The sequence below is a fragment of the Microtus pennsylvanicus genome, chromosome 2, assembly GCF_037038515.1.
Source record: "Microtus pennsylvanicus isolate mMicPen1 chromosome 2, mMicPen1.hap1, whole genome shotgun sequence".
Classification (NCBI taxonomy): domain Eukaryota; kingdom Metazoa; phylum Chordata; class Mammalia; order Rodentia; family Cricetidae; genus Microtus; species Microtus pennsylvanicus.
The window spans coordinates 82,605,745-82,619,669 of NC_134580.1; the positions used below are offsets into that span (position 1 = coordinate 82,605,745).

The window sequence follows — 13,925 nt, forward strand, 5'->3', positions numbered from 1 at the left end:
TGCCAGAACAGGACAGCAGGTCCTGTGCAATTGGAGTGATTGATGGTTGTGAACCACTATGTGGTACTGGAAAACAAACTAGATCTTTTACAATTATGCTCCTAACCACAGAATCATCACTGTAGCTGTGAAGAACAATTACTTCATTTACCAAACAAACTACACTTACCTTTTATTCACATAATATATATTGTGATTAAACTTTCATAAACATGGAAATTGAGATATTTTTGTGGACATATAGATCATATATATTCAGAAAAGTGGTTGCCAAATTAATGTTAATTTTATTTATTAGTTTTCTCAGAATCCTCCTCAATGTTTTTATTATGGCTGTACTAATTAACATTTCTGTTAACAGTATAGAATCAGACAGGCAACTCATGTGCACTTACAGGAACAACTGTTTCCCCAGTAAGACCTATCCTTTCCCAGACATGGCTTTTTACTAGGATTAAAGAAACAGATATGGATTCTGTCTTACTTATCAAGCATCAAATACTGTGAGAATTCGGGGGGGGCACTTAAAGTGTTAACCCTAGACAAAGAAGAGCTAAGGAATACTGAGAACTGAAGAAGCAATCTTCTCCATGAAAGAGCATACCCATTGGCTATCAAATAAAAGATAGTCAGCTAGGAACACATAAGCATACAAATATAAGCAAGTAGCAAATAAACTGATAAAATTGCATTTGTATATTTAGAAGTGTGTTTGTGTGTCTGTTGTGAGAACAAATGAAGAAAACAAAGCCTTCAGTTTGAAAGAGAACAGTAGTGCTGGATATAACTGAAGAGTTGGATGGAAATTAAGGAAGGAGAGAAAAGATATAGTTACAGGAGTCTCAAATATATAATTTAAAATGCTTTAAAGAATATGAAGTAGACTTTATTAAATTCTACAATTAAGAAGATCCAAGTGGCAAAGAAAGTATATAACACAGAAAGAATGTAAGACCAACCCTGGGAACTAGTAAAAACTGATGATAGGCTTAAAGCAGCATATAACATTAGAAAAGTACAAAAGGAAATAGTGAAAAATATTTTCTAGGTTGAATCCAGCTTTCTGGTTGAGGCAATTGAAGCTGCAGTCAAAAGCAAGTTCAGTTTTTAGGTAAGAGTACAAGTTCCATGAATGAAAACCAGAAACCGCCAAGACAGTAATCATGTCATAAATGATTGAAGCCTTCTGATCTGTAGAAGGAGCAATACTGTACATATCAGAGAGGTACACCTCTCGCTGGGACATGGAGGCAGTAGCTCGATACTGTTAACCATTTTTTCTTTTTAATTTTGTGTGTGTGTGTGTGTGTGTGTTTGCATCTGTGTTTGTTTCATGAACATGTGAATATAGGCCCCCATGTAGTCCAGAGACGTCAAATCTCCTATAATTGAGTTACAGGTGATTGTGAGCTAAACGACATGAGTTGTAGAAACTAAATTTGAGTTGCACTCTTTAATTGTTAACCTTTCTCCACCACTGCATTAACAGTTGCTAAATATTATGATTACTATTAAGTATCAATAACACTTTCTGTTTTTAGTTTTTGTCAAATCTTTCTTGTGTTTATCTCTTTAATCCTTTGGGTAGATGACCACATCTGTCAAGAGTGGGTCATTGGGAGGCCCTTCGCTTACGACTGGCAGCTTGAGCAGGGGATTATTTCCTGAATAATCCTTTTAGTGCTAAACAGGTAGAATGACCTCAGGAAAGCTCTACAATCTCAACACATAAGTTTCTAAGGAGACTTCAGAAACAAAGAAGACAACTACAATCATTAATAGGGATATGCTCAACTTATGACTCATTGAGACAGCCCTATTCCAGAAGCAGAAACTCTTTGAGCAACAAAAGACTCATATTCAACATGGTGACTTAAATTGGGGGAGGGTACAAATTTATGTCACATGTTTTGATAACTGATTTTATAATGGTATAAGAAAGATTAGAGAAGATGGACAGTGGTGGCACATGCCTTTAATCCCAGCACTCGGGAGGCAGAGGCAGGCGGATCTCCGTGAGTTCGAGGCCAGCCTGATGTACAAGAGCTAGTTCCAGGACAGGAACCAAAAGCTACGGAGAAACCCTGTCTCGAAAATCCAAAAAAAAAAAAAAGAAAGAAAGAAAAAAAAAGAAAGATTAAAGAAACAGCAAGTGTAATAGGTACCAGTTATTTGTCATTAACTTAAATTTCACTTGAGATTAAAAAATTCATAGTTTAAAAGACTATTAACATCTTATAGACAGAAGGTTATTTTCCACTTAATGATCATGAAATGTATAAACACAGACATTTTAAGGACCATTTTATGTAACTTCCATGAATTTGAGAATGTTTTTAGTCTATAGAAAAAAGACAAATGTAATATTTTTAGTATCCTAGAAGTTAATATTCTAATGATGCAAAATCCTAAAATAGAAAATTTATATGCTAGCATTGTAATCTCTTCATAGCATTTCTAATCTCTTTGTTTCTTAAAGTGTAAATGGCTGGGTTGAGGAGAGGTGTGACGACAGCATAAAACACTGCCAGAAACTTGTCCACCCAGGTTATGCTGACTGGCCACAGGTAGATGAAGATGCAGGGCCCAAAAAATAATATGACCACAGTGCAAGTAGAGAGGGCTTTGGATGTCCCATCCTTTGAGTGAAGACAGACAGTAATCAGAATATGAGAATAGGAGATCAGCAACAGAATGAAGCATATGGTTGCTAGCACCCCACTGTCAGCATTTATCAAAATTTCTAAAACATATGTGTCCATGCAGGCTAACTTGATGACCAATGGAATATCGCAGAAAAAACTATCCAATTCTCTGGATCCACAGAAGGGCAGATTAATGATTATAACCAATTGGCTTATTGAATGCACAAATCCAATGATCCATGATGACATCACTAATCCAATGCATGTATGTCTGTTCATGATGCTGGAGTAATGGAGTGGCTTACAGATGGCCACATAACGATCATAGGCCATTGAGACAAGCAGTACCATCTCGCCCCCTCCAAAGAAGTGTCCAAAGAAAATTTGACACATGCACCCTCCAAAGGAGATAGTCTTTTTTTCCTTGAGAAAGTCTGTGATCATCTTAGGTGTAGTGACTGAAGAAAGGCAAAAGTCAATGAATGAGAGATTGGCCAACAGGAAATACATAGGAGAGTGAAGATGAAGGTCAATGGTGATTATGACTACAATAAATATGTTGCCCAAAATGGTGATTAAATAAAGTGAGGAAAATATCACTAAGAAGAAGGCCTGGAGCTCCCAAGAGTCACAAAGCCCAAGAATAATGAATTCAGATACTTCAGATTGGTTTAGTTCTTCCATTTAGTTTAGTTTCAAATTAATCTAAAAAATACAGATTCTGTGAATATCAGAAAATTAGATTCTGTGAATATCAGAGGATATGAATTAAAAGGAATTTTTAATTTATTCTGGTAGAAGTGATTGATGTTGGCTTTTGGGTATAACATTTCCCGTAATAGTCATGCATGGTGTGTCCTAGAATCTTTACTCTCATTTATTTACACAGATTAATTCTTGTGTATGTGTATAAGAAGAAATGTATGCTAATGCCAAGGGCCATTGATGAAATAATAACACATTGTTCTCAAGTACAGATGAAGTATAATTATGTAAGAGGTAGATTTTAGTAAAATATAAATTTTACATTCAAAGTAGATTTTTGATATAGGTTTTATAAGATGAAACACAATGGAAAATAATCATATTTTGTAAGCACTTGATACAATTATATGTAAAAACAAGGGAAACAATAGAAAAGTAACAAAGTCAGGTGTTGCCAAAAGTAGGTATGAAACTGAACAAATAAGCAAATTAAAGATAGTCTCAGTTTTTTTTATTTCTTTAATATTATCATATCACATCTGCGTAATCTTATCATTAAGTAAACAGGTATGAGTGGTGATAGACACTGTAAATGAGGAATATCATTAGTTTCATATTGTATATCTGAAATAAATGTGAATTTTTCAAAAAGAATCCTTGGCAGAGAGATGATAGGAATATAAAATTCTATGTAAACTTAAAATATTAGAAGAATAGCTCTTTCGTAAATCTTCATAATTGTATGATTAAAGAGTGCATAAATAAATAATTTATTAAAAATTAGGAGTAGTAATACTAGTTGATAAAATTGTCAACATTGCTTCACAATGACAATAGTTAATTTTATATAAGGGTTGAAAAGCCAGTGAAAAGTAAGATGTTTAGCCATCTGTAATAAAGTCATTACTATTAGAAAGAAATGTTCTCTGATCATGAATTTCGAAGATTATGGACTCTGCAAAATTACCTAAAGTATACCTGATTACAGTGTATCAGGGAGTCTAGTTTTCAGAAAGCTCATTTAGGTGTTGGAGAGATGACTCAGTGGTTAAAAGCAATGGCTGCTTTTCCAGAAATGAGGACCTGGGTTCAATTTAGAAAACCCATATGACAACTTATCTAGCTAAGTGTATTTAGACAGAGAACACACTATTTGATATTAAGTTTCTACTGAAAAGAAAATAGCCTCTGAGAAACTGAAACCTGGAAGTCACCTTAGAGTTAAATGAAACCAAGACTGGGGGGAAAAACAGGGACTGAACAGGTGCAAGTTACTTCCAAGTTAGAAGACCCTAAGTACCTGAAACTGGGAATACCTATCTATTCTGTTTCGGAGTAAAATGGCTTTTTCATTTCTAGCCTGTTTGTAATTTTCCTGATGACTTTCATGTTCCTTGGGCTGAAAAACCATAACATTTAAAAGAGATGTGTGTTCCCTGAGTTCACCAATAGAAGATACTTTTAGTTACTCAAAACAAATGACATATACAAGCTCATTAGGTTCCTTATGAGAACACTAGAGAATTCTTTTCACAAATCATTTGAATTAAATATTTTAAACATATTTCAGTCAAGTCAGAAAGTAGAGAATTTCTTTCTCCTTGTTTTGCCTCTTCCTCTATATTTTCCTACCTCTTACTTATCTCATTGTCCCTTCCATTTTCCTCTCTTTCTTCCATGTCATCTTTGCTTCTCTATCTTCCTCCTCTTTACTTTCTCTGCCTCCCTTTTTAACTATCCCAATTTCAATAGATTTCCTACACATCATCAAATACCTCTAAAATGACAATTTCTGTTTCCTTATAACTGATGATAGATCATCATCCTCTATCAAAATTAGGTGATATCTTAGGATTTGATTTATAAGTTAAGACTGTTAAAAAAATTAGTCACAACTTCATAATTATGGTAAGAATCACATACAATGTAGAGCTGAAAAGTCAGAAAATAAAGTATACAGCAACATAATTAAAGATCTAGAAGGATTGTCTTCTAGATAGAAAGCTGATTACAGAAGGTCTTAGTTGTTTGGAAACAATAAGACTTTTATAAGCTAAGGAGAAAACTCTTTCTAAAATTATATTTTATGTGTAAATATATATGTATAACTATATAAAAGTTTATACTTGAAATATATATATTTAAGCTACTTATGAAAATATTCTATATATTTACTAATATAATGTTATTAATCATGACTCCTGGATTTCTGCCTATGTAGTCTGCTTACTTTCATAATCTTAATAATATACATAATTAAAGTTATTAATGTAGTGTTTGTATTTCACAGTCTATAGTCAACCAGGTTTGAAGTAAGAACATAACTAGAAATTGTCAAGTGTGCAGCGATTTTTCTATAATCAATGTATTGAAACTACTTAATATTGAGTAAGTACACTAAATTCTTCTAGGAATTTTCTACTTCAGATTTTTATGGTTTTAAATATTATGTTACACCAAAAAGTAAAATGCTCTGATTATTTTCTCAGTTGAAATTTGAAAGCTATTAGTGTTTAATAAAATTATAAAAGACATAAATTTATACTAAACAAATACATATTGGTCTCATTAACAATGATATTATAGTTGACTTTCAAGCATATCCAATGTAGCAAAGGTAAATCTGCATTTTAAAAGAACATACTTCTAAACTCTAATTCATGAAATAAATCTTGACAAAAAGAATCAAACCATGAACATCCAAATAAAAAGACCATTGTCTTCTCAAACAATTTTCATATTTTATAGTTGCTTATTTCAGAAACATATAAAAATTTATTCTGTGTCCCTGTCAACCTCTCTGACTTCCACATGCCAGTTACCTTCAGCAAGTGTGTGACTAATTATCACAACATCAGAAGTGTACTAGCATGCATAGCATATATTCTTTAATGTTAGCCCACTGTCTTCTGTGATTTCTCCCTTCAATTCCTTGAGTTGGTTCCACAATCACAATCCTATTCTCTCTGTCTCTCTGTCTCTCTCTGTCTCTCTGTCTCTCTCTGTCTCTCTCTCTCCCTCTCTTTCTCTCCCCCTCCTATATAATTAATAATCAATTGTTGATTATCTGGACATTTCTTATTATAGTCACCTCTGTGTCTGCAAGAAATATCTTACTCAGTGAAAACTATGTATCCCGATAGTTCAACCAAGTCACCCAACGGATAGTCTTACCTATGGCAAAATATTCTTCTTAATGCTTATAGATATCACACATCCCAAGGCAGTTTGATAAAAATCTTGATATTCCTGAAATCTCTGTGGGAGTTCCAAATTCTCCCTATAAATACTTTTTGTAAGATGGTTAAAAAAACATTGTAGAATTATCTTAAATACCTATTTGAGAAGGGGATTAAGAAGAAATAAACAGCAGTGTATAGATAACATTTTATCAGAGAGAATTAGTACCTGACCAAATGTTCTGGCATAGATAAGTTACTATTCATAGTCATAACAGGACTCCAAAATTATGTCAAAGTGAGGCAAAACAATCCATTTTCTGCTGCACCAAGGGTTAGTAGAAAAGTTTAAGGTTTATATTTAGTGCAGAGTAGCCTCATGGGAAAGAAATTTACTTCTATCTATATCATATTCCTTTGAGACATCACAGATTCGGAATTGAAAATATCAGCAGGCAATGCATCTATCTGTATTAAAGTAAAAGAAAGTAGAGTGCGGATACAAAACAAATCTTTAAATGACAATCATTAAGCAGGATTTTAAAATATTACATTCTTTAACATTTCTAAAAACTTGATACATTAAAAGACTGAGTGTTATTTTTTCCATAGATGCTATATGACTTTGCCAAATAAGTAGATAACTATGTTTAAAGACTGATATGTTTAATTTGTCATCAATGTTTTCAGTCATGCTTATAATGAAAATAGTCAGAGGGGAACAGAAAATATGTTACCATCTAAAGTTTCTGTGTTAATATGAACAATGATCTATGTGCAGCATATCAAATTATAAAATTTTCTGTTGACTGGATATGTAGCTCAGAAGTAAAGCACTTGTTTTAGTACCACCCCCACAAAGATAATTATAAAAAGAATAACTAAATAATTGATATTATCATAAATAACGAATAGTATTGATATGTAAAAGTAGCACATGTTCTTACCATTGGGCCATTAGTCTGGCCATCTCATTATAAGTAAATAAAGTGTGTATTTTAAATTTCATTACATCTGAGTCTTAGTAATACTATGTGTTATTTATTATTTCTTGGTAATAGTTATGCATCCTAAGATATGATTATATAAACTGGAGGAACTACATAAAGCAGAATATAGGATGGACTTCATGGCTGGTACTACAAGTCTAGCCAGCTACCAATGGCTAGTGTCTAGAGATATTTGTAACTCTTACACCTTGTGAAGTAAACTTCTTTTTGTGACATATAAAGAGTATTGCAGCCGGGCTATGGTGGCACACTCCTTTAATCCCAGCACTCGGGAGGCAGAGGCAGGCAGATCTCTGTGAGTTCGAGACCAGCCTGGTCTACAGAGCTAGTTCCAGGACAGGCTCCAAAGCCACAGAGAAATCCTTTCTCGAAAAAAAAACAAAAAAAAGTATTGCATACACTAACAACTGGCTGAAATACAAAGAACAACACACCATGAGCTATGCAAAACAATTCCTTCACCAAAAGCTCAAATAATATCAAGGAAGAGTGGGCAGAAAGATTTTAAGAACCAAATATCTAGAACTCCTGCTATAAGTAATGCCATCCAAGGAATCTTCAAGTGTTAAATCTCAACAATATGGTCATACAAAGAAGACATACATAATGACCAGTGTGGACTAGAGATATCTCACAATCCCGATCCCTAGATGAAGAACATTTGCACACACATCATGCAGATGTATACACATACACATTAAACAATATATATTAATTTAAAAATGAATCACTAAGCCTATTGCCTGCAGCCTTTACTATAAAAATCCTTATGAAAGATAAATGAGAATATATTAGGTATATTATGCCATAATAGTCATTCAGTTTGGATTTAAACAGTATTTTTCAAATGAGTTCTTGACTATGGATTTTTTACCTAAGAATAAGGGCACAATTTTCCTATATGCATGTTCATCTTTTCCTTTATCTTAATATAATAGTATATAAAATATGCCTGGATTCAAAACAATGTTATAATTAATAAATTAAATATTATTTTTAAACTATCCACATTAGGTGTTATTTAGGATACAAAGGAATAAATTGAGAATAATAAACAGTATATTGTTTACAGTATATATTGCACTGTATTTATATATTTATGTGTTATGTTTTATGTGTTTATGACCATAGATGGATAACATTTAGTGTGCTTATACATGTTTTTTGCTGAGCAAAATGTCTGTCATTTAGTAAACCTAGCACTAACTAATGAATAAAGGCCATTTGACTGAATTCTTCACAGAAACAAGAGCTCTAACCCAATTTTTTGAAGTTTATTAGGAATCTTATTTATTCCCATAGTAAAACTTATATTACATAATTATATCACACTTTTATTACAGAAATAAAATAGATCTATAGGAGCTGAGAAAAGTTAAAACTAAAATGGGCATGAATTATTACTTGCACGTTATTGAAATGAACTGTTATGAGACAACTGGGTTTGAATACTAGATAATTTTACCTTGCTACATATTACTTTTGTCTATATATGAAATGTATAGTTATATGTAGAATATAAATATCAATCAATATATATGTTTTTAAATGAAAACACTAATTACATAAATTGAACTAAAAACTTGGTATCAGATGTTCTCTAGAATATTCCTTGAGTATCTATCCATGCTGGGCCTCCCAAAGTAAGTTAAGAAGTTATATTGCATAACACAAGGTTTTATTTCACTTTTTGAAACAATTTGGGGGTATGGGATATATCAAGAAGATTTTAAAAATAATCTTAAAAAGGGAAAACAAGATGAAAGAAGGAAAAAGGCCAATACACTGATTCTAAGGACTTGACTACCTCACACACAGAGAGAAATTCTGAACATGGTGTCTGTTAGGGATTTCTAACAGTAGATAGGTATTATACGACTCAGGAAATATTCCAATCATTTGCTACCTTTGATTTTCTTGTTTTGCTTCTTGTGTGTCTGATCCTGGTCCTTCTGTCATAATCTTAGTAGGACAGTTTGAACACAGCAACACACTGAGCTTTCAAATTTTACTCTAATTTCATCTATTATAACCTTTATAGTGTTGTCTTGATTTATTCCTACTATTTCCTTTCTTTGTCCATGTCCCTTGTCCCTCACATCTTCTCCTTTAGCATCAATCAAATAGCTGATCTGTGTTGCTTCGTTTTTCTGATCTTTAGGTTGGACCCTAATAGCTGTCTGGGTTTTTATTATTCATGCTACATTTGTTATCCACTGTTAGGGTTATGAATTCAGGAAAATTCATTTGCCTATTTACAGCCACCAGTATAGGCCAAAGATACATGCTACTGAAGTCACTGTCCTACAGGCTAGGTTTTTCCTTTTTTTTTCCCTGGTCTACCTCCCTGAGTCCCATTCTCTGGCTGCTGACATACTAGGTAGCTGCCTTGAAATCCAGTCAGGAAATATACTGTTCTACACAGTAGCAATAGACCTCACATCTTTATCAACTTTGGCAGCAGATTTGGCAAGACAATTGGAATTCTAAAAAAGGGAGGGATTAATTACAAGAGAGAGTTTTTTTGTCACACTAAAAAATGGGAAACACCATTACATTGAAGGGATTTGTTTCTCTGTATGATAATACAATGAACAGTTTGAAAATGGGGGGATTAAATAAGAAAATAACTAATTCAGATGGGAATTATGTAATGTCTAATGTAAACAATCAGTATTATCATTTTTTGTATCACTAAAAAAGTTGGTTAATCAGAGTGCTGAGATACAGGCCTTAGAAAAAATAAATTAGACAAATCAGAGAGATATTCAAATCCAGACAGAGAAATTTAATGGAGAACCAAATTCAACGTTGCATTATAAGAATAAGGGAAACAGCCTAATATTTTCAAACAACCAGTCTTAACATATCCTGTAACCATACAGGAATTGCCAAATGATAGAGTAAGAGCTGAATGAACTGCTGTCCCAATGTTAGAATTAAAGAGATTCAAGGAAGCAATAAGCTCTTAATGTCTTGCATTTACCCTTTGTGAAGCAAATGTTAAACTTGTGGTCAGTTTGTAATAGAATTATCCCTATTGATTGAATAGAGTTGGTTAAAGCTATTTTAGAGTGTGCTAGGAGGAAAGTTCATAACACTAAGGGAACACATAAAAAATGGAGAAAGCTCACATCAGTGACTTAACAGCATACCTGAAAGCTCTAGAACAAAATAAAACAACAAGAAGCAGACTCACCCAGTACAATAGAAGATAAGAAATAATCAAATTGAGGGCTGCAATCAACAAAGGGAAACAAAGAAAAGAATACCATGAACCAATAAAAAAGAGATAGTTCTTTGAGAAAATCAAGAAGATAGAGAAACTCCATTCAAAATAATCAAAAGTCAGAGAAATAACTCCCAAATTAACAAAATCATAAATTGAAGATTAACATAACAACAGATACTGAGGAAATTCAGAGAATCATTAGGTCATACTACAAAAACCTGTACTCCACAAAATTGGAAAACATAAAAGAGATGCCCTAGCATACTACAAAAGCATTTATTCAACTATGTTCATAGCAGCATTATTTGTAATAGCCAGAACCTGGAAACAACCTACATGCCCCTCAATAGAAGAATGGATAAAGAATGTTTGGAATATGCCTGCATTAGAGTATTATTCAGTGGTAAAAAACAATGACATCTTGAATTTTTCATGCAAATGGATGGAAATAGAAAATACTATCCTGAGTGAGGTAACACAGACCCAAAAAGATGAATATGGTATGTACTCACTCATAAGTGGATTCTAGCCATAAATAAAGGACATTGAGCCTATAATCCGTGATCCTAGAGAAGCTAAATAAGAAGGTGAACCCAAAGAAAAACATATAGTTATCTTCCTGGATATTGGAAGGAGACAAAACTGCCAGGGAAAAATTGGAAACTTGGGCGTGGGGGGGTGGCGGTAAGGGAATATGGGGAGAAAAATGAGAAGGTGGGAATGGGGACAGACTGGGAAAATGGGACGGTTGGGATGGAGAAAAGGTGGATATAGGAACAAGGAAGTATATATCTTAATTAAGGGAGTCATTTTAGGGTTGACAAGAGACTGCACTCTAGAGGTGTCCATGGAGATATCCCCAGCTAGATCCTTGAATAGCTGAGGAGAGGGAGCCTGAAATGGCCCTATCCTTTAGCCATACTGATGAATATCTTGCATATCACCATAGAACCTTCATCAGGCAATGGATGAAGCTAGAGACAGAGACCCACATTGGAGCACTAGACTGAGCTCCCAAGGCCCAAATGAGGAGCAGAAGGAGGGAGAACATGAGCGAGGAAGTCAGGACCGCAAGGGGTGCGCCCACCCACGGAGACGGTGGGACTGATTCAATGGGAGCTTACCAAAGCAAGCTGGACTAGGACTGATGGAGCATATGATCAAACCGGATTCTCTGAATGTGGCTGACATGAGGGCTGACTGAGAAGCCAAGGACAATGGCACTGGCTTTTGATCCTACTGCATGTACTGGCTTTGTGGGAGCCTAGCCTGTTTGGATGCTCACCTTCCTGGACCTGGATGCGGGGGGAGGACCTTGGACTTCCACAAGGCAGGGAACCCTGACTGCTCTTTGGACTGGGAAGGAAGGGGGAAGGGAAGGGGGAGGGGGATGGGGGAGGAGGGGGGAGGGAAATGGGAGGAGGGGAGGAGGTGGAAATTTTATTTTTAAGTAAAAATAAAAAAAAGAAATGGACAATTTTCTAAATAGATACCATAAACAAAGGTTAAATCAAGACCAGGGGAACAATTTAAATAGATCTATAAACTACAAAGAAAAAGAATCTGTCATCAAAATCTCCTAATCCCCCTAACCACCCCCCCCACAAAAAAAAAACAGGGCCAGATGGTTTTAGTGCAGAATTTCTACCAGAAGTTCCAAGAAGAGTTAATACCTATAGTCCTCAAAGTGTTACGCAAAATAGAAACAGAAGGAATATTGTCAAACACTTTATAAGACTACTATTACCCTGATACCCAAACCACACAAAGACTCAACTAGGAAAGAAGATTATAGCCCAATCTCACTCATAAACTCACATGCAAAAATACTCAAGAAAATACTGGCAAACTGAATCCAAGAACACATAAAAAAGTCATCCACCATGATGTAGTAGATTTCATTCCAGAGATACTGGGCTGGTTCAACATATGATAATCTTTCCATGTAATCCATCATATAAAGAAACTGAATTTAAAAAACATATGATCATATTATTAGATACTGAGAAAGCATACAACAAAATCCAATACTGCTTCATTATAAAGGTATTGGGGAGATCAGGAATACAAAGAACATATCTAAATATACTAAGAGCAATGTAGAGCAAGTCAAGAACCAGCATCAAATTAACTGGAGAGTAACTCAAAGCGATTCCACTAAAATCAGGAAAAAGACAACACTGTCCACTCTCTTCATATCTCTTTCATATAATTCTTGAAATATTGATTATAGCAATAAAACAACAAAAGTTGATCAAGGGGATTCAAATAGGAAAGAAAGAAATCAAACTTCCCTTACTTGCAGATGATATGATTGTATATGTAAGTTATACCGAAAATCTTACCAGAGAACTCCTACAGCTGATAATTACTTTCAGTGATGTGGCAGGATACAAGATCAGGTATAGAAAAATCAGTACCCTCTTATGTACAAATGATAGAGAAGCTGATAGGGAAATCAGAGAAATTTGAATTTTCACAATAGCCACAGAAAACATAAAATATATCGGGGTAACACTAACCAAAGAAGTAAAAGACCTATTTGATAAGAACTTTCAGTCTTTGAAGAAAGAAACTGAAGAATATACAAAAAACTGAAAAAATCTTGCATGCTCCTAGATAGGTAAGAGCAACATAGTAAAAATGGGAATCCTGCCAAAAGCAATCTATAGATTCAATGCAATCCCCAACAAAATCTCAATACAATTCTTCACAGACTTTGAAAAAACAGTAATCAACTTTATATGGAAAAATAAAAACCCAGAATAACTAAAACAATCCTGTACAACAAAGGAACTTCTGGAGGCATCACCATCCCTGACATTAGCTCTATTACAAAGCTACAGTAATGAAAACAGCTTGGTACTGGTATAAAAAGACAGAGGTTGACCAATGAAATCAAATCGAAAGTCTGGATATTGATCCACACCTATGAAAACCTGATTTTTGACAAACAAGTTAAAATTATACAATGGGCAAAAAAGCATCTTCAACAAATGATGCTGGCATAACTGGATGTCAACATGTAGAATAATAAAAATAGACCAATATCTATTCCCATGCACAAACTAAAGTACAAATGGATTAAAGACCTCAATATAAATTTAACCACATTGAACATGAAAGATTAGAAAGTGGATTGTAGTCATAGATG

At 34.1% G+C, this 13,925-nt stretch overlaps 1 protein-coding gene across 1 annotated transcript; it reads right to left on the reverse strand.

Annotated features, from left to right (window-relative positions):
* Window positions 1–2,429: 2,429 nt before the first annotated feature.
* LOC142844932 (olfactory receptor 4K3-like) lies at window positions 2,430–3,329 on the reverse strand. The gene has a single exon (XM_075963708.1). It carries the CDS (start codon window positions 3,327–3,329, stop codon window positions 2,430–2,432), a length of 900 nt encoding a protein of 299 aa, XP_075819823.1.
* Window positions 3,330–13,925: the final 10,596 nt, after the last annotated feature.